Raw genomic sequence first — 23,955 nt, 5'->3', positions numbered from 1 at the left:
GGCTTTACATGCCTGCAGTTAGGCACCTAAATCCTTTAGTGACTGGCGCCCTAGCTGGCGCGACACACCACACGGCATGAAGTAGGTGCTGCTAGGAATGCCTCCACTGAACGTGCCTGCAGGGAGGGGGCATAACCTGACTAAGGCAGGAGTGTGTTGAAGGCAACAGGCCAGTTGGCATGATTAATAGTTGAGGAGAGAGGCAACAAAAGATGATGTTTTGCAAGCTGGGCCTGAGGTGGGAACAGTCAGTGAGACATCAAAGCGCAGGGCTGAGCTGGTGGGGGTATTGCTAGAAACCACAGAAAGTAGTGGTGAGGGACAGGTCCAAGGCTCTCGGCACCGCTGTACATCAGCACTTGAACGAGCATCTGCAGCCTGACCAAAGAGTGCTGCTTCTCGCCGATTTTATGCAGCTTTCAAACGAACTAAACAATTCTAGCATCATGCATAGGCATACCAGTTTTCAGTCCATTGCACAACACCGAAGCACTTATGACACGGGTTGCTCAGCACCGCATGCTACCATAGAAGTCATCGACTGTTTTGCATAGCCATTGGTAGCTGGCTGTGGCCCTTGGCCAATGTATGCCCTAATTTAGCACCAAGCTTCAAGCTGGCACAGAGTGTTGCTAAGATTATGTTTTCAAATAAACTGCCCCTGCAGTTGACTGTCCTGACCCAGGAGAGAACAACTGAAAATACGATGTTGCATTGAGGGAATGTGAATAAAATCACCTCATATTGCCACTTTGTAACAGGGCAGCAGCTCAGTGGGCATGTTGCTGAGGCAAGAATTTGACATTTTACGATGGCTTCTGTATTGGCACAAGCCGTTACATGTTGAGCACTGCAGGCAGCTTTGTAGCAGAAAAAAAAAAGAAAAAGCTAATGCGAAAGAGTGCTGAAAGCCAAAAAAAACAGCAGTCTATGTCCTGGAGTTGAGCAGCAAGCAGTAAAATCTTTAAGGCACAGACACGGCCCGAAAGGGTCAATCAACAGAAATAACAAAAATACAATTTCATCCATTGATGGGTTTGTTTAATGGGCACCTCATCTGCTCTGTGGCTGATGGCGTTGATGAATTATGTAACAACGAAAGAGCAACTTTAAATATTTTATTGAAAAGTAAATCAGTCCAGATCTGCCACAGTATAAAACAATTAAGTCAGAAAAACTTTTCAACCAAGCATTGAGATAATGAGTAGCTACAGAACAACACACACAAGCATTGTATAAAATATTACATTAAAAGTAGGACTTTGGTAGTTGTGTCAACTTAAATGAGAGTTGGAAATAATTTAGAGAAAAAATAAACAAGTAAATGTTAATGGATTTGTGACACCTTCTCTAGGTCTGGGAGGTTTAGGTGGTACTTTAGTCACTTTTATAAGGAAAATTTGTGCTTTACAATAAATTTTATTTTAGGCAATTAAGGAACAACTTATCATTATGCTAATGTGATAGAAATGGTGTTTTTTTATGGCAATCATGGGTCTTCTGATGCTGCTTATCTGATGTCTATGTCCACTCTCTAGAAGCTATTTTGTCTTGAGTGAAAACAAAGGCATTTAGCCATGTGTGTAAATGAAGCTTTCAACAGGCGGGCAACTGAGGTTCCTTGGGCTAATTAGCAGACATGCCCATACAAGTGTGGTGTATATGAACCCTCTCACAGAGTGGCGTTCATTCCAGTGCAATGCCCACCCACCACTTCAGCCCTGCGCCATGACATTAGCAAAGCCCCTCTTTTCATACAGAACAGTGGGTCCCCACTGGCTGCATGTGGATCAGAGAGAGAGGGTAGGGCAGGACTGGCAGAGAGGCCTCTGAATCCATGATTATCGGAGCTCATGATCAGGCAACAATGCACTGGAAACAGAGAGAGACTGCAGCCCATAGATAAAGGCATGGTGACAAAGAGGCTTAACTGCAGCATCTTCCCCAGTGTCCAAGTGAAGCTTGATTACAGTCATTTTAGAGCATTCAGGAGGTTCATGCATATGGGAGTAAATCATACAGTGGTGTATAACCCATGGTAGAGCTAACCAGGCAGGACCAGTGCATCAGCTGGTGCCCACCAGCAGAGGGCAGCGCTGGTGGCCAAGAATCCCTGCATAGCATGACTTCAACCATCTATTCACATGCAGGTAGACTAAAGGGCCCGACAGTGAGAAGGGGACAAATTATGGCGGGGGAAGGCAGGTGCGGGGCCTTCCCTTCTCCAGTCACTACAATCCTCCCCAGGGCCTAAACTGTGACTGCAGGAAGAAGCTCAAACTCCCTTAAGCACTATACTTAGGCTCAGCTAGCACATCAGTTGGACTGGGTAGGCCCTCCCACCTTCACTTACAGCCAAATGTTTTCTCACAACATTGTTTTTGTCCAAATGAGTAGTTGAAAACCCTAATCACTCAGCAGCTAGTGAAAGCTCCCTCGTTTGCAGCCAACTTTTGGGATTTTTATCAAAAGTCGCACAATGTGCATTACCCCAGCTTTCATTTAAGAAAAAGTAAGTTTCTAGCTCTCAACGTTGTGGATTAAAAATTGTGACCACTAAAGGCTTAAACAGATTTTTAAGTCAGTCTCGTGATGTTTTTTGGGGGGGAGGACACAGTGTCATGTTTTTTTGACAGCTTGGCAATACTGCAAAACAAAAATGATTATGGTTTTCTGAAATGCCCAGTATGCTGAAAATTTAAATCTATTCAAAATGGTTTCCCATTCTTTGTTAATTATAGATGGGCAGTGCCATCCCTATAGTTAAGGTTGAGATGAGCTTGCTGTTTAACAGACATTTGTTCTAATTGTTCTAAAATCCACATACACACTTGGATTGTCTTGAAAATTACTGTGTGACATCAGAGGCTGGAGTAAGGTTAGTTGCTCAGATGTGGTGTCACAACAATGGAGGATAGTTTGGCATCTAGATGCCACCGTCATAGGTACCCAGAAATAAAAGGAAGCGCCGTGCAAATCCTATGGAAAGGATAATGTTTTTGACAAAGCTAGCCATCTTTCTCCAGCTCACAGAATCGCCGTAAACAATTTCCTCAAATTCATTTGTTGCTCAAAAAGATTCAACACATTTTTTTTAAACTTTGGCTGGCTCCCAGACTGAATTTGCTACATTGCTGGTCAGTTCTGATTGGGCACATAGTACAGGTTATTTTCCGTGATTGGACAAACATGCCAGAACACTCAGCAAGAAGTGGCTGATGCATATGATACCAGTGTAAAATTCAATTCCTGGAAATACACAGGCCTGCACCTTTGAAATTTGCTTCTGGGGTGAAATTCATCCTTGAGCAGAGAGCCTGCACAAGGCATCTGCAATATAAAAGCCACTATTCTGTGGCCATAAGTAGGTCTTAAGTGATACATAAGACTTCTGCTGGGCTGAATTTCCATCAGAAATCAAACACTAACTTCATGTAAAAAGACTAACTAATATTCAGACAGAAAGCTCTCAAGCAGGACCGGCTCTAGGATTTTTGCTGCCCCAAGCAAAAACAATTTTGGCTGCCCCTCCCGCCCCCGTTTTTTTCTTACCCCACCCCCGGCCCCGCCTCAACTCCACCCCTTCCCCAAATCCCCAGCCCTGCCTCCTCCCCCCAGGTTCTCAAGCCTAGGAGGGAGGGAGGGAGAGGGAGAAGCAGCGCGTGCGCCGCGGCCACTCGGGGTCTCTCCCTCCCTCCCAGGTTTGAGAGTCTGGGAGGGAGGGCGCGCAGTGGCGCGGGAGTGGCAGCAGCGGAGGTGAGTTAGGGCGGCCGGGGCACATTTTTAGGGGCGCCATAGCCCGCGCCAGCATGCCGCCCCTAAAAATGTGCCGCCCCAAGCACCAGCTTGTTTTACTGGTGCCTAGAGCCGGCCCTGCCAAGCACCAACAGAAAATGAAAGTATTAAGTCATCCAATTGCTAGTTATTTTTTCTCCCACATCTTTATAAAAAAAAAAACAGATTCATGCCAATCTTTTAAACGGCAGACTAGAAGTTGCATTAAACATACATTTCTGAAAATATTACAGGAAAACTCATAGAGTTGTAATGTCTATAATCTACAGCATTTTGTGTAAAAATGACATATAAAAGCCTATTTAAATTACTTCAAACTCTGGGACGTGTCTTCATGAAGGATGCAAATAAAAGTCATGATCTTCCTTTTTTCCTACAAAAAAAACAACAACAAATATATAACAATATGAACTCTGCAAGAAGGCAAAAGCTCATAGTCTTTGTAGGAGGCATAGGGGTTAACTACATTTTGTCTACTGATGCAACCAGCATGCTGTATAAGAAATATATTCACATACAACACTGCAGTTATATAAATTCCCTAGCAAGCACCACAAGGCATCCATCCAAACCCCACAATCTAGACTAGGTGCTAGGAAGATGCCAATTTTTCAGACTTTAGGAGATGTACACATGCGGTTGTAGTGACTGCCATGGGTTAATAGAAGCAAACAAGCCTGCATTCTCTCTGCCCAAAGGCCTGGGGTGTTCAGGATGGAGGGAACAGAAGCTTCCCTCCAAGCTGGAGCATACCAGCACAGCCATTGTGCAGCTGTTGCTTCAACTCCTCACAATCTTTTAAGGGGAGCAGGTCAATAGAGCCTCCCCCTTGCCAGACCCTTTTCTGCTATCATGGATGTAGCGCTGCAGTGTGCATGTGGCGCAGACTACCTGTCCCTTGCTGCTTAGTGGCACTGAACTAGTTCCACTGCCTTTTATATCATGCATGCCTCATGGGTTGGGGACGGCCAGAGAATGGATCTTGCCCCTTAGCACATGTGATGGGAAACTCCACAGGCCCATGCCATTCTGCTTCCAAGTGCTCCTCGCAGTACCTTGTGGGTGCTTGGCTTTCGCAGCATTCACTACAGGATGCTGCAGAGGAGTTATAATGCCTTGTTCTGGCTTCTGGAATGCTGTAATTAGGTTGTGTACTTTCCGGAACAATCTTCTGTGGACCCCAGGTGCAGTCTGTAAAGTGAGAGACCAACAAATTACCCAAACAACAAGCTACAGGGGAACACCTCTACCTAGCTGCCCGAGAGGTGTTATAGAACAGCATTATTTTCACACATGTAAAAACCTCAGCAAGAAGAGAAGTCCATTCCCAGCGCCACCTTAGATTTGTTGGAGCTGTCCTCTCTCCTCTCCCTTTCCCAGGAGCGTAGCCAGCCAGTTGAAATGTGTGTTTTGGTACTAGCACCGCTTGTTCTCCGCACTGCACCCCCACTGGTTCTACTACTGCTACACTCTCACAGGGCAGCCATGCAGATCGGATGCATCCCTAATGTACCTCCAGTCACGTCAGTGGGTATACAGTGAGAGCGTTGACCCAATATGTTCACTAAACTGGCCACTGCAGTTAGACAGAGCTATCTGTTAATAACCGTCCTGAAGACTAAAGCCTTGGCAGTCAATACAGATGAGATCCTGCAGTGCTTATTGGGCAAATCGCCCACTGATGTCAATTAAAATTTTGCTGAATGAAAAACTGCAGGAACAGACTAAGAAATGTTGATTTTTAAAAAATCCTGGGAGTATCATAGTGATTCCTGATACAGCTGTGAGGAGTTATATTGTACAGGAAGAATGAAAGGAAATGGCTAGCTACGATGACATGAGACAAGGACGGCAAGTAAGTGTAGCCCTCAGTCTAGCAAGGTCATTGTGATCCTGGTTTCACACTGTGAAATGAAGCTACTGCAGCACCATCAGGCTCTCTTCTGATGGTTCCTGCAATTGGTGATGTGGTGGTAGAGAAAGGGGAGAGTTTGAGCGGGGGGGGGTCTGTTCTACACTCAAGATAAGAACACAGCTGCCATTGAAGTATTGCTACAGTCAGGACAATGACTCTAAAACGATACTGTGCGGGGAATTCCACATTTATCCTCTGTCAATGACTTCCTTGTCAAATTTGCTCACTTTACCAAGCAAAAGACCATGAAGAAAATTGACCTCCTGCTGTAATGCGAGCACCACCTGGGGATCAGGAAAAACACGCGCCTCTTTCGTGTCTTCAGCAGCAATCCCACTTACACAGACAACGCACCAGTGCTACTGGGAGAAGTTTCATCACACTGAGAGCGCACATCAGCCCTCTCGTCGGCCAGCTCTGAGTCCTGCTAGTGATCCGCTTTTAGTCTCCAGCTCATTAATCTAGTTTCCCAGGCTCTTAAAAGCATCACCATGGGCAGTCAGCATACCATGATGTTCATTAAGTTATTGATAGAGCATGCCAATGTATGGTTCAGCTCACAGGTAAGGTGCTCCAGAGGAAGACCTAGCGCCCATGATGATGTTCCCGTTACTGTAAATATTAACATGGATCCAGCCTGCTTATGAAAGTTTTATGGAGTGTTTGGTTCCCGTTTGCACCTGTTAACTAGTCACATCTCTCATTTCTTTGTACCAAGGGGCTCTGTAAACTGTTACCTAGTTTTATTGAAATCACTTTGTCTATCCTTCTCAATTAAGCTTTGCAGATGCCCATCACTGTGTATCTCTATCTTCAAGGGCCTTTACTAGACATCTAAAGCAACATCCCTTCTGCCACCCTGGCTGGGCCTGAAGTCTCTCCTCACCCAGCCTCTTGGGGGAAAGCAGCTGTGGTACTCGCCCCTTATACTCCCATGGAAGTGGGAGTGGAAGGACAGGGCAGCACAGAAAGGTACTCAGCACCAGCAAGAGTAATCCTGTTCCTATACACCAGGGCAAAATCCTTGCTCCACTGAACATAATGGGAGGTTTGCTACTGACTTCGTGGGGGTTCAGCATCAGTATTTTCAAATTGTCTCTTGTGAGGCTTTGCGCTTGGTTCTTTCAAAAATAAACCAACCTCAGCAAGAGAGAGGAGAAGGGAGGCAGCTGATGGGAGGGGAGGGGCAAATGCTGTTGTGAGTAAGACAAATTTGGTGAGCTGTGAGTGAGGGCAAAGTTTAGCCTGCCATGTCTACTTAGCACCCATTTCCCTAATGATGTGAGGGGCCCGCCGAGGATCTCCAGTTGCCAGAGAGGAGGATCCAACACCATGAGCTTTCTTCCTCACTGCTGCTGCTAGAGGAGTGTGCTTTCTGGTGCTGCCTTGATGTCTCCCTTTCTACTACCACAGGGAGATGAAGTTAGCCAGTGAATTGCTTAACCCCGTCTTCAAATGAAGGCTTTGCTTTGCCTGTGCTCCAGCCTGACCCTGCCAAAAATGTATTGGTGCTGTCCATCCTACTGCAGTGCGCACTGCACCACCACGTCCCTCAGCAATTTCTGCTCTTTCACCCATGGGCTCCAACAGCTTATGAAAGTACCAGTTTCCTTTCAGGAAAAGGACCAGAATGAGGTAAATTCTGCCTTGGCCTAGATCCCATCCCCCCCGAGGCCAGTGGATTTGTACATGAGGTAAATCAGGCCAAAATCTGGCTTATTGAATTTGGGGCTTAGCAAGTCTCCCTGTTTTGGAACAAATAGCTATTTGCTCACGCGCAGTATTTCAGGTCCAATACTAGGGCCTTCCCCTACGCCCCACCACAAGCAAAACGCCCACTTAAGCCAATGCAAGAATGCAGAGTCAAGACCCTGTATTTAAAGACAGAGGGAACATGGGGCTCTTTTTAGCTCTTTGCAGTGATGAGAGAGACTTTTTTTTTTTTAAACAGGAATGGGTGTGAAGCACATTCAGCTCCAGGGTTTGATCCTAACTGACATCAGAATCTGGTCCAGGTGTTTCCAGTACAGTGCAACATATTCTGCTCTAATTTTGCCAGCAGAATTAAGCCTGTTAAATTATATTTTAATGTTTGTAAATCAATGTTCATTAATGTGCAAACTGAAAGCTAATTATGAATTAATATGCTGCCTACATCCAAAGAACAAGAACTTCCGAAATTAAATAAGGATTAGTATTCACGTGAACCTAAATTATGCCATGAACTTAAATCACTCTTATTATTGCACCTACTGCTACACCAGTCCAGAGTTTCCTCACAACACAAGTGAAGATAAATGTCATATCAAATCTCAGCTATCATATATGTGCCTTGTGCTATGGCTAAATACAATCTGTCAAGAAATTAAGTTAAAAACATTGTAAATCACAGGGAATTGCTTTGAATATTCTGGTATTAATGGCATGTTTGGCAGAGGAGAAATTAATATTGACTGTGCCTGTCAAAATATGAAAACACAATAGTTCTGCCATTTAAAATGCTGCAAAATATAGTGCACTGGTGCATTCTGTAACCGCTGAACTGTAACAGAATGAATCTGTGCATTCAAAATGGTCAGACCTGGCCCAGTGATGGGCTCACTTGAGACTGATTAAATTACATGAGACTCAGATATTGCAGAAAGGTGAATAATCCGGATCTATTTCTTGAAATCAATACCTATACTCAATTGTGGGAACTTTTAGAAGAGAAGGAGCAATACATACCTCGGCACTCCAGGAACCTGTATCTGTCTTGGACACTCTGTAGGTATAAACATAACCCTTATATCTGTGAAAGAATCAACATGTATTTATTAGTCATGTCTATTGTCAGGTTTAGTACGCAGTTGCTCTGTAATGCTGGAATTAGTTCATTTGATAAGTTCCTTTCCTTAGCAATGAATTAGTCGATGTAGCCTATATTTAGAAATGCAAAATTTGGACCCAGATCAGCAAGCTAGATTTGAATCCCCAGAGTTGTACAGTATTAGGACTTGGAGGGGGGGGGGGGGGGCATTGTTTGATCCATCTCTGTCTGTGAGACCTACAGTTGCTCCATATTAGACAATGAAACCTGCGTGAATGTTTTAACTTTCCATCAGTGACCTTTTACATGCTTATTTATATATCGGACACACTTCCTGTGGAATAAGAACACAACAGGTATCATTAGTAGATGACGGTTCTGCTAAGTGATTTTTTTTTTTAAACTGCAAATGTTCCCAGGTGCTATGCAATGGACGTATTTTATTTAGAAATCTAAAATCACATTATCAAAGCAAATTAGAGTTTGTCTAGCTAATGCATTCCTAACCCTCAAAGCTCTGCCTTTGCACTTCAATCCTGGACTGCCGCAAGGTCATTAATAGTCTCCTGGAAACACTGATCACTTTATGAGATCCTGAAATCTTCCATTTATTTTAAACACACAGTTTCCATTCAGAAACCTCTGAAAATAGACATCAACTAGAGTCAATCGTGCTAGAAGGAGCCCAGTACTTTACATATACACCAAGATTCAAAGATGTGATGTAAAAGCAGAGTGACCGATGTTAGTGACACGCTACATGTGTAAACTACTTTCTGTGCAAAGTTAAAGTAAGTGGTAACAGATCAGACCAGTGGAGTTTTACACCCATTTTGCAAAGGTGGAAATGACTACACAAGATGCAGAGCAATGGAGAATCAGGCCCAATGCATTCAGAAAATGAAATAAGTTTACAATAATCTGGCATTTCCACCAAGACATTATGCATTATTCAATATTTCAGCATTAGCCATTTTTCAGAGAGCAGGTACATATTACATCTTTCCAATTATACACAATATCACAGTAGTGATTACAAAATAATAGAAGTAATAAATGAACACATTTGCTTATGCACCGTATCACATGTCACTGCAACTCAATCACTTATTTCTGAAAAGCCATTTTGATAACCTCAGAAATGTTCCTAGCTATCCGAAGTCATTTACCAACATAGGAAGTCATTAACAGCTGTCACAATGTTTTTAATTCACAAAGTGGGTGCAAAGTGCTACTGTTTTGATTTGTCCGCATTACTACCCCTTGGACTGTCACGTTGCACGGCTGTGAATGCACACACACGGTGCAATGCAGTGGCACATCAGATCCATTGGGCCAGATCATTTGGGGGTGCAGACTGGTGAAGCTACACTGACGTCAATGGCATTGAAGATGAGGATCTGGCTTGTTGTTTCTATGCTGAATTACATGTTGAGCAACACCTTTCTCTAGCTCGTCCCAGACACCAACTCTTAGTCAAGAGCTTTAGCTCAGCTAAATGAATTACAGCACTTTTGATACCTGTTTTCTTAACGAATATGATCTTATCGTAAAACTTTCTGTTAAACAGCAGGAACTTCATTACCACTTTAAAGCACATTCTACCTTCAGTTTGCCCACAACCTGATTTTCATGAGCTGAGTTTCCCCCTCACCATTGCATGGCAGAGCCCCCAGACGTTTTAAACAAAGGTTCATGATTTAACGTGTCTCACATTAATGTTTAGGGTCGTGCAGACAGGCTGTTTGTTTTTAAAGTTGTGGGTGTGTAGCGCAGCTTCCATCCACTCTCACCTTTCCCCTCCCACGCAGCTAGGGACCCCATGCCAGTAAACCAGATATAACGTACACATAGGCAGTCTTTTAGCACGCTGAATGAGGTGTTTCCCCAGTAGCACCATTAGCTGTCAGCTCAATTTTCTCTCTCTAAATCAGCTCAAACTGGAACTACGCTTAGTTTGACAGGACAGTCTCAGGCATAGCCTGTCTCTTACACAGTGCATCCTTGTGGGTAAATGAACTGCATGCCATCAGATCAAAACCTGCACTCTTGGCTCAGGGCTAGGGCAAATCCCTGATATATGCTGGAGGGAGGACAACGGTAAGGGAGAGAGCTAGCACCTGGGGTTCTCTCATGGAGCTGCCTCCCAATTTTTCCCTTTGGGGTGGTGGTTGACCCCCCACGTCCCATAGACGAATCAGGAAAAGGACACTCCACACGGGGTTCCTATGCTCTGGCCTTGCTCTGGGGACCTCTGCAACTCTGCCCCAGCTCCCTGACGGAACAGCACCAACAGAACTGAGCTGTCAGGGATGCCTCAGCCAGCAGATGGCTCCCCTGTACAAAAAGCATTTTCTGCAGGGTTGGCGTGGGAGACCAGGTGAACCCGCCTAGCCATGCCCTCAGCCTGCCCCTCTCCTCGCTCTAAAATGGCCCAAACGAAAAGCCCAGGTCCGAACAGCCCTGAAGTTTAGGTGACGCGAAATCTGGATCCACATTGCCGCACTCTCAACAAAATGATGAACGGAGCATTGACTGTTGCACTCAGTGGGCCTGATTCGCCCCTGCAATGCCCCAGTTTTACGCTGGTGAAGCGCCATGGAATGACGCATGGAGCGGCACCAAGGCCTCCACAGAGTCACTTGTCCAGCTTCTTGATCAGAGACAAAAGACGTTATAACTCCTAATTGCTCAGGAGACGGCTTAGAAAATAACTCTGGGTAAAAGTACCATGCTGGATATTGCTTGTAGAAGAGGAGATCACTAGTTAACATCCCATCTCACATTAAATAGATTTTAAATCTATCGAACAAAAGGTCTCGTTGAACAGTTTCTACTTTGGTACCATAACTAGGAAAACTCTGTCAAGGGGAAAGCATAGTAAAGTTTCCACTCCAGGAACTATACTTTGCTTTAGATGATGAGTTTTTTCCCTTTATAGAGTATTCCACCCAAAGAGCTGCAAATGCCTCTCACACAGATGATACACTGAGACAACATCTGCCTACATAGCCTCCTCCCCTCCTCCCTTTTCAGCTGTGTTCAAACGTGTTACAGCCACATTTACTTTAACAGGTGAATAATTACAATCTTCTGCACTGTTGAAATAACTGGAGGATCCTAGCCATTTGCTGCAATTTATAATTTAACCATGACATTTTAACAGCACAGTATGTTTTGAAATAATTGCCAAATATTTTGTACCTTGGTTGGGAAATTTTATTCAACTAATGTTTATTCATTTTTAGGCCCAAAACTGAACTGAAAAGTGGGAAGTCAGCAATAAATAACATTAAATGCTGTCTCCTTAAATATAGCTCTTTCTGGAATTATTTGCGTTTGCAGTATCAGTATCAGTTCCTATGAACTGGCAGCCTACGTAGCCATTAACACATCACCTTGGCATTTAATCCATAACCTCTGAGTTTGGCCAAGCTGATAGTGCTACATATAGCTAAGCTGGCACACCCTTCCCACCGTAAAGCCCTGTTTTCAGTCGCTTATGACTTCCCCAGATTTTAACCATTCAAACGTGTTTTCCATGTTGGGTATCTGCCTCAAGCTAAATTTTTTGTGGACATTTTGCCAAAAAACGGTTCCGCTATTTCTGAGACTAGCAGGGAAAAATACATTGTTTGGGCCAGGTTAAAAAAATTCTTATTTTATTATATGTTAGGCGACTCGAGTGCCTCCATACATTGAATTTGACAGGAGGACGGGCTTTGTTTCAAGCATGTGCCTTTTGCTGTCCCCAGGAGAAACCACCTAAATTTGGCCAAGTTATAAGCCTTTGAAAAATTGCAATTCACACATGCTCAATAGAGACTTGTTAGTTTGGCTGTTAAATTCTCACAATTCCATATACATTGCGCATGCTCTATCTTGGGGATACAGGGCTGAGCAGGCTTTTTGCTGCATTTGCTGCTCTCAGCTGCTGTGGTCTGTGTGATGCTGAACACTGAAACTAAGAGGCAGGAGACTGTCTCTCCTGTAACCGCAGTGCTGCCCCTGCTAGGACCCAGGCAGCAGGGAAGAGGATGCTGTCTGATTGCAATGAGGAAGGAACAAGAACCAGATGGAGAAGATGGTGGAGGAGTAGACAGACAAGAGCCTGTGGGAGGGGAGACTAAGACTGGAAAATGATGGGGGTAGGCTGGACCTGGCATAGACAGGGGTTGGGGGGAAAACCAGGCATAGGAGCAGATGTAGGTGTGAGGGGACGATGGATTGGCTAGGCAAGGAAACTGGAAGCTGAGGTCAGAGGAAACAGGAGTAGGGGAAGACTGGGATGAGGTGACAGGGGAAAGAGACATGATTGGGATAGGAACAGAAGGGGTCAGGCTTGTGGGGAACTAGCAGAAGGCGCTGTGACCTCTAGGCCATACTCCCTTCAGAACATAGACTGGAACCCAAGATTTCTCTGCTCTTGGCAAATATCTGTGAAGCCCACTGGGAAAGAGTGTGGCTATAGTGCTGGTCCATATAGACAATGACAACCTACTACAGCTACCAGCTACTCCATTAGCTCAGGTGCCAGAAGTCTGTGTGGTGGATCTAAGGATTCCCTCCTGCTGATGACCCATGTGAGTGTCGTATGATGCCACATGATGGATTTTTTTTTTAAGTTTGCTTTTTTAAAAACCTAGAAAATTTCACACACAAAAAACACCTATGTCAAACAAACATTGACGTTGCAAATTCAAGCACTCAAAAGTTAGGCAATGCCAGAATTAAGGCCGTTTGTGTGATTTTAATTCGGCCCCTCTCTGTGTATTATGATTAAGGCTATGGTTTTGGCACAGCGGTCAGGGTGTTCACAATAATTGTGAATTTTAATAAAATCTGCGGCCATCACAGCAGTAGTGCCTGTGGGCCCAGCTCCTCACTCCAGGCATAGCAACCTGGCTCACATGGTTGCAATGCTGCGTAGGTTTGGAGATGGAGGGGACAGGTGTGCGGAGTGCACTCAGCTGCAAATGAAGTCAACGGAAGCTGTGCTATAAACATATAAAGTCCAATATAATGCTAAATACCCTGAAAAATCTGAGCTGAGGTATCTCAAATTGGGTATCAAAAGCTAGTGGATACTTTTGGCCTTAATGTTTTTGTGCCTCAAATCCCCATTTGCAAAATAGGGATAATACCATCCCCCCATTTCACTTGTGTGTGCTGAAGATGAATTAATTAATACATGTGATGGATTCAGATAATATAATGATGAGTGGCATTGAAAAGCCCATGTTCAAATTAGTAAGTCTGTCTTCAGAGCAAAGTTTGAATAGCGTGCGATAAATAAGGCCTGGGGCCAAACCCTGAACCGTGAAGAGAAAATAAAATATTGAATAGCTGCTGATTCAATGAGCATTGCCCAGCCTGTGCAATGAATTAGGCAGGAGTACTGTGGAAAAATTTGTGAGCATGTAATTAAAGACACTGTCATAATGGATATGCACAAGGTTGTATGGACAAACTTATGCGTTCTTGACTTTGCATCCTTAGCATTGTTTAAGGATGTAATGAGTTGTATGTCTGTAAGTGGGTTAACTGGGAGTAATTTACTCATGGGGAGAAGGAGGTGTAAGTTAAATTAGGGGGAAGGCCTACATTAGCTTATATTTTTAGTCTCCTTCCTGGAAGTTGCTTTTACTGGTTGACCATTCTCTCTTCTGGCCCCTTGACTTGTGCGTTACGCCAGTTCAGACTCTCTAACCCAGTCTTACTGACATAATTTACACCACCTTGCACATGACCTCTAACTTGATTCTGTACTTTCAACTCAGCGTAACATATAGCATTGCCAGACGTCCAGTTTTCCACCAGAACACCCAGTAGAAAAGGGACCCTGGTGGCTCCAGTCGGCACTGCCGACTGGGGCATTAAAAGTCCAGTCATCGGCGCAGCAGGGGCCCAGGGCTATGGCAGGCTTCCTGCCTGCCCTAGGTCCGCGTAGCTCCAGGAAGCAGCCACCAGGTCCTTGCGGTCTCAAGGCACATGGGTGGCCTAGGAGGCTCCATGCACTGCCCCCACACCCAGCGCCAGCTCCACAGTTCCCATTGGCCAGGAACCATGACCAATGGGAGCTGCGGGGGCAGCGCCTGCGGGCGCAGGGGCAGCACACAGAGCCTCTTGCAGGGACCCGGCAGCCATTGCTTGGGAGCCGTGGTAAGTGCTGCTGGTACCCTACACCCCACACACCCCCAACCCCCCAACCCCCTGCCCCAGCCCCCTCTGCACTCCAAACCCCTCATCCCTCGCTGCACCCCAGAGCCCACACCCCCAGCTGGAGTCCTCACCCCATCCTGCACTCTGAACCCCTCAGCCCCTGCCCAGAGCCCCCTCCTGCACCCCAAACTGCTCACCCCCAGCCCGACCCCAGAGCCTGTACCTCCAGCCAGAGTCCTCACCCTCGCACACACGCCCCCAACCCCCTGCCCCAGCCCAGAGCCCTCTTCTGCACCTTGAGCCCGTCAATTCTGGCCCCACCCGGAGCCTACACCCCCAGCCCAGAGTCCATACTCCCCCACATATCCAACCCTCTGCCTCAGACTGAAGTCCTCTCCTGCACCCCAAACCCCTCATCCCCGACTCCACCCCAGAGCCCTCACTCTCCTCCCATACCCCAACCCCGTGCCCCATCTCGGTGTGAGTGAGTGAAGGTGGGGGAGAGCAAGCGATAGAGGGTGGGGAGATGGGGAAAGTGGGGGTAGGGCCTCAGAGAAGGGGTGGGGCAGGGGCAGGGCCTCAGGCAAAGATGTTCGGTTTTGTGCGATTAGAAAGTTGGCAACCCTAGTAACATACCATAACATGGGGTCATAATAGGGCTGTCAATTAATCACAGTTAACTCACGCAATTAACTCAAAAAAATTAATTGCGATTAATTTCACTATTAAACTATAGCATACCATGCTTCCATGCTGATCACGCTTGTTAAAAAAAAATGCATAAATTAAATTTGTGACTGAACTCCTTGGGGGAGAATTGTATGCCTCCTGCTCTATTTTATCCACATTCTGCCATATAGTTCATGTTATAGCAGTCTCGGATGATGAACCAGCAGGTTGTTCATTTTAAGAACACTTTCACTGCAACTATGACAAAATGCGAAGAAGATTCCAATGTGAAATTTCTAAAGATACCGTAGCTGCAGCACTCGACCCAAGGTTTAAGAATCAGAAGTGCCTTCCAAAATCTGAGAGGGATGAGGTGTGAAGCTTGCTTTCAGAAGTCTTAAAAGGGCAACACTCTGATGTGGAAACTACAGAACCCGAACCACCAAAAAAAGAAAATCAACCTTCTGCTAGTGGCATCTGACTCAGATGATGAAAATGAACATGCATCAGTCTGCCCTTCTTTGGATCGTTATCGAGCAGAACCTGTCATCAGCATGGACCTATGTCCTCTGAAAGCATAAAGGGACATATGAATCTTTAGCGCATCTGGCATGTAAATATCTTGCGACGCTGGCTACCACAGTGCTATGCAAACACCTGTTCTCACTTTCAGGTGACATTGTAAACTAGAAGCGGGCAGAATTATATTCTGCAAATGTAAACAAACTTGTTTGTCTGAGGGATTGGCTGAACAAGAAGTAAGACTGATTAGAGTTGTAGGTTCTAAAGTTTTACATTGTTTTATTTTTGAAAGTAGTTATTTTTTGTACATAATGCTACTTTTGTAAGATCAACTTTCATGATAAAGAGATTGCACTACAATACTTGTATTTGGGTGAATTAAAAAATACTATTTCTTTTGTTTTTTACAGTGCAAATGTTTGTAATAAAAAATTAATATAAAACAAGCACTGTACACTTTGTATTCTGTGTTGTAATTAAAATCAATATATTTGAAAATGTAGAAAACATCCAAAAATATTTAAATAAATGGTATTCTATTATTGTTTAACGGTGCGATTAATCGCGATTAATTTTTTTAATTGTGAGATTAATCGCGAGTAATTTTTTTAATCGCTTGACAGCCCCAGATCATAACTTAACTGTATGTTCTCCTTTTCTGGTCTGTAACCAGCTTAGGTCTGAGCAAGTCACATCGTGGCAAAAAAAATTGGAGATCCTCTGACTTTACAATTTTCTCTGCGGGATCTTGAGCCCCTCACACCATCTGAACACTCTTTAACTGAAGGCAGCATCCCTGTGACCATTGGTTGGTCATACTTTTTTCTGACTCCAGAGCATGCATCTTACATCTATCTGGCCCAGCCTCTGTTGCACCATTAACTAGAAAGTAGAGATTGGCCCAAACCAAAACCTTGAATATGAACTTCTTCAAATTTGGGAAACAGAGTCAGATCCAAATCTATGGGTTTGGTTCAGAGTCAGATCGAAAAACTAAAAGGGAACCAACTTTTTCATTCTGGCCTTTGAGCAGCCAAAATCTCACCAAACAGCATTTCTTTTGAGATTTTATCCCAAGAAGGCGGAAATCTCGCAACAATGGATGATTCAGTGGATTTATGTTAGTGTGGGCCAGACTTCTGAGAATTGGGATGGACGCATTTGTGTTAGTGTCACTACTATTATAACAGCATCATTACATTTGTAGGTGTCTGTTTTTCTGCTTGATGTAGCTGCGTTTTAAACGTTCTGTTCAGATGCAGCTTGTTACAGAGGAGAACTTACCCACGTTTTCTCAAGTACTCTTCACTTTTGTTGTTTCTCGTTGAAGAAAATGGAAAATTCTTACTAACTAATCCCAAACCCTACCAGTGATTCCGCCTCAATCATGAACCTCCAAAGTCTAGACTAGACCTAATCTGGATCTTAACTTCACTTTCTCAGCTACTCTCTCTTCTCCTGCTTTGTATTGCCTGGTCGTTGTTACAGTTGGGCAGGAACCGGAATTTCCATTTCCCATGAATTTCTGCTATTCTGAAATTTGGTTTTGCCACAAATGAGAAAAAGTGTCTAATTTTTCTGCAAAATTAAATTTTTGGGAAAAAAATTCATTTCGGATCAATTGAAATATTTTGTTTCAATGAAATTGTTGGTTTTTTATTTTAAATATTAATATAAAATACATTTCTCAATGGAAATGTGTTTTGCAATTAAAAATTTAAACATTCCATACCAAAAGTGAGAGAATGGAATGTCTGGACAATATCAAACAGTTTCATTTCGATATTTTTCACGAAATTTCACTAAGATCAACAGATTCCCAAGAAAAATTTCAACTTCAGTGAAACAACATTTTCTAACAGAATTGCTGTCAGAAAATTTTCTACCAGCTCTCATAATTATCCAGGGGTCAGAATGCCTGTGTCTTATCAGAATGATCACAAAAATATTTTAATTATATAAAATCCATCAAAAAATTATTCTTGACGATGATGATCTTCATTCCAATGAGTTGGGAAGGTTGGTAAATTCTACTGAAGTGAATATTTCAATGTACAGTGAAGAATTTTCTTATACAAGAAAATGGTGAATGCTACTTACAATGCTAACCTTGAATGGAAACGCTTCATTGCCAAGACATTTTTGTTCTGTTACATTTTAAAATAGGATGATTATTATGTGCATACAATTACTATGCAATTTCCGTCAAAAATATTAAATGGAAAATAAAAGAAATGCAACGTTAAGGCTGACTCATGATCCTGAATCCAATACAGTAAGCACATCAGCTATGCGTGGTGAGGTGGAAAGTTTTGGCACAGTGACTGAATTTAAATATTCCAAGAAACTCAGATTCTATGATTATGATGATGGAACAAATAGAGAAAATTAAAGCTGATTAGATAGGAGTCTGTCCTGTTGCCATTATCAGTGCTTCAAGAGTTCCAAACAGTTTTATACTCTAGTTGCTAATTATGCCCTAAAGGTTTAATGCAGTATAGTACATGAATGGTTGACTTCAGAGAAATCATTTGAAAGCACACTATAAAAGTGATGTCGTATTTAGCTTAAGCTGCCATTCTAATCGATATTTAGAGGATTGAAACAACTACTGACATTCGAGACATCCCCCTACAAATTTTGAGCTCCCAAATACATGTATGAGTATAATTAGCATTGGCTTTACCAATTTACACATGCAGCTACTTGTCTTTGCACAGGCATATACGTATCTGGAATGGGGAAGGAAGCATCTGCACCCACAGGTATAGTCACAAATTTTGCAGGCCCAGTTTAAAAAATAAGCCCATTCTTGTGTCTTGCATTCCCCATTGACTTCATTAGGAGCAATGTGTGCAGATAGTCACTATGTCTGTTAAAAAATGTCAAACAGGATACTTAGACAGGAATCCAAGACGTCTGTGAACAGAACATGTTGCTAGCAAAGAAAGAACTTCATAAGAAAAAAATCAAGACCCAATAATAAAATCTTGTAACATTGTATGCAGTATCCAACTGGTTACGCAATGGAACCGTGTCTTTAAAAAAATCATTCATAAACATCCTAATTTTGAAGAACAGCAAGAAACGTTTCAAAAGATCATTAATTGAAACCTTTGCACTCCTGGGCTAGCATAGTTGAATCATGCAGCCGTACACCCACTCTTGCAGTAATCAACATTATTTGTTTAATAATGTTATTAAAGAAGTCACTGTAGGTAGGCCCCGGAGGAGCACTTCATTTTAAAATGTTGCAGAAAATTGCAGGGAGCATCTGTATTTACAAGAGCTACAGGAGACCCCAATGCAAACCAAAACCTACTTATTGCTGTATGAACTATTTCCCTTCATCATTGTGGTCTTAAAATATCGATGAAAGAAAGTGTGTCTTTGTGATTTGCCACAGCCACACAAAAAACGTTCTCTCTTTGAAGGCTTGTGGGCTCTCGTCTGCATGCAGTGACTTAGGGCACTTCAGTCTGGGCTTGAACTGAAGGGGAACTGGAAGAAAGCAGCAAAACAAACCAATAGTACTTTTGGGGAACAGAACAGCGGGAAAGAAAAGCTTCCTTGATAAAAGTTTATCAAACAGGGTCCTGACTATCAAAGCCGTTCCAGTTATCTAAGGGTTTTAGCCTGCCACCAATAACCGTGGTATCTGAGCACCTTCCATGTAAATTCAATGGCAATAGCAAAATCCTTTATGAATTGTGTGGAGTCTGATTCTTCCCACTTTCCAAGGTCATTACTCTGCTTAGGGTCAGGTTTTTATTTTAATTAGGAGGCAATCGAAACTGGCCACAGCTTTATTATATTCAAAGTCAGCCAAAGTGTTTAGGAAGGAAAAATGGCATAAGGAACATTTGAACCTTTTTGAAAGGATTCTAAAGCCTTTGGGGTCATGCTAAGGTCATTGCACTCCCAAAACTGGCTTTACATGGGCAGCGGTAAGCGCAAGATCGGCCAAGCATGTTTATTAGAGTTGGCTACAATATTTTCGTCAAAACATTTTTCAGTGACAAATGGCTTTTTGAGGCAATTTTTTTGTTTGGATCAAAATTTTCTGTTTTTTTCTACAACAAAAAAAACCCCCAAAAACCTGATTTTTCCCTGCCCCCCCCCATGCTGTAATCAGTGGAAGGGGGGAAGAGAGAGAAAGGGAAAGACTGAAAATTTTGCAAATCAATTCTGTTGTTTTCATTTCATCAGAAAAAATTATCACTAGAAAACCTTTTCAGTTCATTTGAAATTTCTCACAGAAAATATATATTTTGGGGGGTTGGCGCCAATATGTATGCTAACATCTCTTTGTTCACTTACAGGCTTTGCTTCACCATTTCAGAAATCATTTCATAGTGACTGAATCCGTACACTAAGCTGTACACATTCTACCTAAACGCTCTCTAGGTATTCCTAGAGTAACCATCATCAGAGTTTCTGAGTGCCGATTAAAAGTTTTTTTGTTAAAACCATTATTATTAATTGTTCTTAATTGCATAATGCCAACACTGTTCTCTGTGCTTTACAAGGTGGTATGAAAACACGATCACAGCCCCAAAACTTAATACAGAAATACATTCTATAGTTTACTAATGGTTTGGGGTTGGTTTGTTTTTCTGTAGTGATGAATCCCAAAGTCTACACACACCTCTTTTTGGTTTTGCCAAGGCTTTATAGCATGTATTGTTGTCACTCTGGTCCTATGCGCTGGTCCTCCCTGTATATTTGCCAGTCTAGGATTTGTTCTTTTTTTGCTACAGCAAGCGTCTTCATCCCACAATGAGTTAGTCTCTGGTTCATTGTCTGCTTTCTCTCCCCTTCTGTGCAGAGCTGCTCCGCTATTTTAAGTTTTTTGCCTGCTACAGTGGTCTATTGCATACACTTATCTAAATTACCATCACATTGGTAGATCATTCTGTAATTTCTTTGCATCATCCACTCAGAGCACTGTTTCCTAGTTTATCCTCTGAGACACTAATTCCTGTACAATCTACTTCTTGCTCCACATTCATTATTGAAATACTGTATTAAATAGTTATGAACCCAGTGCTCATCTCTGTGATTCTGCCACCAGATTTCCATCCACATCAGATCATAGTTATCTAGACAATATTGTTCTAGCTGCTCAGATAGATATCTCCACTAGACAGTGTCAAAAGTTTTCCTAAGTACTTATATTATGAATTATAAAAGCTTTACTTATCTATAGTTTACAAGTAAGTATTTTTTTAATCTCACCCTTTACTCATGCAAATGTATCCCTAAAGGCAAACTGTGTGGTTCGCAAATTTTGCAGGCACAATTAGGAGGTTCTTTTATTGTTTATTGCATTCCCATTTGTCTTCAGAACCTATGAGCCTCATATTTAACTGTCCTAATCTATTCTTTAAAAACCTGACCTTCCTATCATTCATATAAACAAACTGCCTTTAATACCACCAGAAACTCCTATAGATTATTTGCAGCTCCATGTCCTTGCTATATGTCCAAGTATCGAATGTAGACTAATTAGACTGATTTCCTGGATTCCTGCTTTATTTTTCATAAAGCTGGATAATATTGTACATGACTCTCCAATCACCTGCTACCCCTCACTTGTTCTGGATGACCCTACAAATGATAAGTAGCTGTTTCACCATTTCCTCGGATAGTTCTTTAAGAACACTTGGGCTTTTATTATTTATTAGATGGCTCCTTTCAGTAGCGTCTTATCACCGCTTTTCATATCTACCCCAAATCTGCAATAGCTTTTAATTCAATACACTTCTTAATCCCCTATTTTTTTGTCGTCTTGTTAAAGCCTGAGGTATAGATATTAGGTGTGTCATCCCACTTGGAATTCTTTCATCTTTGGTTTTCCTTCTCATTTAGTGGGGCAAGGCAGGACGATTCTTTATGATTAAGGCACAACAGGAGATATAAAAAGGGAACTGGGTTGTATTTATAGTTCTGCTATAGCCTTCTTATGTGGCTTGGAGCACTTCTTATGTGGCTCTAAGCCTCAGTTTGCCCATCTGTAAAATGATAATAATACTCACATCCTTCACAGTTTAAAAGTCAAGGCTAAATCAAGTGATGCTGACAAGCACATTCAGACCTTTGGTGGAAAGCGTGATATAAATATTATTTTAGACGTAGTAATACTCTCACTATCTTATCCTTTCTACATGGACAAAGGCCTCCTCTTATTTCTTTCAGCTAATAATCATTTGCTTTGTCTCCGTAATTTCTGATATTAACATATCTTGTTGCTACCCCTTCAGTTCTTTAAAGTTCTCTTGGTACAGAGCCGTTGGCCATGCTTTGTTCGTTTATCGTGCATGCACAATGCTAATGCCTAGGATTCTTCATCCTTTCTGTCCTCCTTTGCTAAAAGAACTCACACTTCTGTCATTCAAATACCCCATAAATATTAAGCCCTTTGTCAGCTCATACCCATTTCAGAAGCAACTCATCAGTGCCTTCTCTCCACATTGGTGGCCTATGACAGATACCTTGTAAGAATTCCTCCCCTTACCCCAACTCTAGAATCCTAACTGATAAATTGTCACCATTTTCTTTATTATCTATTTGTATTTCATGCGCTTTAAAAGTAGTTTATTCAGAAATCAGCAGCAATACTCCCAGTGTGCAGGGCAATATTCAGCTGTAGTAAGGGGCTGGCAGAATCAGGCCCTGAAATGTTGGCAACCGCTCACTTTCAATATATGAATGAAAAGCATCAATATTCCTCCATACCCGCCCACAGGGGAAAGGAGGTTTTGGGCCATACTGCTGTTGAGTGTATTAAACAGGAAGACAGACAACAGGGAAAACCAAAGGAATTATTCAGCATGAGCAAGAAGCACATGCAATTTACAATCCAAACTGCATGGCTTAAGCTGTTATATCCTCCTTCCTGCTCTCCACCCCATCATTGCACTCTTTGTCTTCGCTCACTGTTTTGTGACCCATTTAAGAGTAAGCGAACCATGGCAGGAACCTGTCCTTTCCTATTTCTGCAAAGGGCCAAGAACCCCTTACACACTCCCATGCCTGAAGTCAGTGTTAAAAAGCTAACTCCCCACAGTGCTTTGGACACAGAAGTATTTGCACATTCTGCCAGAAGATGACCATTCTAACTGGCAAATGTAATGTGCGGCAGAATACATGCTGTGAACCCAGAAGTTGGAGGTCGACATCCCTGTGGAAAGCCACAGGATCACCGAATTGGCTGCCCAACAAAAGGTCTCCATGCTGCTGATCCTTCACCCATAAGACCCACTTGCAGCTGCATTCTAAGTGGCAGCTTGGCTCCCCAAGACTTAGACATACACCGGGTAAGGGGTGTTGCTGCCCTAGACCTTAGACTCCCTTGGTTCTCTGTACTCACAGCACACACAGGCAATACACTCCTGGGACGCTCTCACTGTCTCGCAGTAAATAGCTGCCATCCATCCCCGTAGCCAGCAGCAGCTTCTCCCCAGTCTCCCGGCTGATGTTCCCATGATAAACGTCCATAGAATCCATTTTCTTAAGGTGAACTGAGTGGAGCCCGATAGAACCCAGCTAGACAGAGGTGACTGGTGTTAGTGACTGTTACACAGCTCAATGCTGTCACCCGCCTGCTATCCAGCTGCTCACTCAATGGTTGATGTAAACAGGATGTGTTCCCACCTAGAGCTTCTCTAAAGACATTTCATACTGACAGCCAGAGCTATAAGGCATATATGACATTTGACAGCACTCATATGACTCGTAGCTTTCAAGATAGATGTTAATAACAAGTACATGAAGCCCACAATCTCCTTAACAAAATGCTGCCCTCCCCACAAACCAGAATCCACAAGCTATGGTTAGGCTGAGAACCAAATTTGTAGCACCATGTCAGACAAGGGTCTGTTAGTATTTTCAGTAGAATTTTTGTCTTTTAAGGATTTAAAATGTTGGAAAGTTGGAACAAGTAAGGGTCAGACCTGTCCTCAATTGGCTAATCTAGGGCCCCATGGTACAAGCATAGAGATGTGTTATCAAATGAGCAGAAACCTGAAGTTATGGCAAGGCAATCTAGCAACAAAGGCCATTGTATGTTTTGCATGTGGTA

The 23,955-nt window shown here is 43.0% G+C and overlaps 1 protein-coding gene across 2 annotated transcripts; it reads right to left on the bottom strand.

The window, feature by feature from the left end:
- Positions 1 to 3,762: 3,762 nt before the first annotated feature.
- SH2D1A (SH2 domain containing 1A) lies at positions 3,763 to 23,563 on the bottom strand. 2 transcript variants are annotated; one of them, XM_034782674.1, is made up of 4 exons: positions 23,245 to 23,557; positions 8,438 to 8,501; positions 4,851 to 4,986; positions 3,763 to 4,168 (listed from the first exon to the last, which is right to left on the bottom strand). In XM_034782674.1, exons 1-4 carry the CDS (start codon positions 23,379 to 23,381, stop codon positions 4,128 to 4,130), a joined length of 378 nt encoding a protein of 125 aa, XP_034638565.1. In that variant the 5' UTR covers positions 23,382 to 23,557; the 3' UTR covers positions 3,763 to 4,127. The 2 variants fall into 2 exon arrangements, with proteins under 2 accessions (XP_034638565.1, XP_034638564.1); XM_034782673.1 differs by lacking the exon at positions 3,763 to 4,168 and having other exon boundaries at positions 4,735 to 4,986; positions 23,245 to 23,563.
- Positions 23,564 to 23,955: the final 392 nt, after the last annotated feature.

This window comes from Trachemys scripta, chromosome 9, assembly GCF_013100865.1.
Source record: "Trachemys scripta elegans isolate TJP31775 chromosome 9, CAS_Tse_1.0, whole genome shotgun sequence".
Classification (NCBI taxonomy): Eukaryota; Metazoa; Chordata; order Testudines; family Emydidae; genus Trachemys; species Trachemys scripta.
This window is presented reverse-complemented; position numbering and strand designations above follow the sequence as displayed.

What these genes read in the sequence shown, in the direction of transcription:
- SH2D1A (XM_034782673.1), bottom strand. Translation starts at nt 23,381, where the DNA reads ATGGATTCTATGGACGTTTATCATGGGAACATCAGCCGGGAGACTGGG. An exon ending in GTGTATTGCCTGTGTGTGCT is followed by an intron (nt 8,502 to 23,244) that starts GTGAGTACAGAG and finishes ATTCTTTCACAG; the next exon opens with ATATAAGGGTTATGTTTATA. An exon ending in CAGGTTCCTGGAGTGCCGAG is followed by an intron (nt 4,987 to 8,437) that starts GTATGTATTGCT and finishes CTCACTTTACAG; the next exon opens with ACTGCACCTGGGGTCCACAG.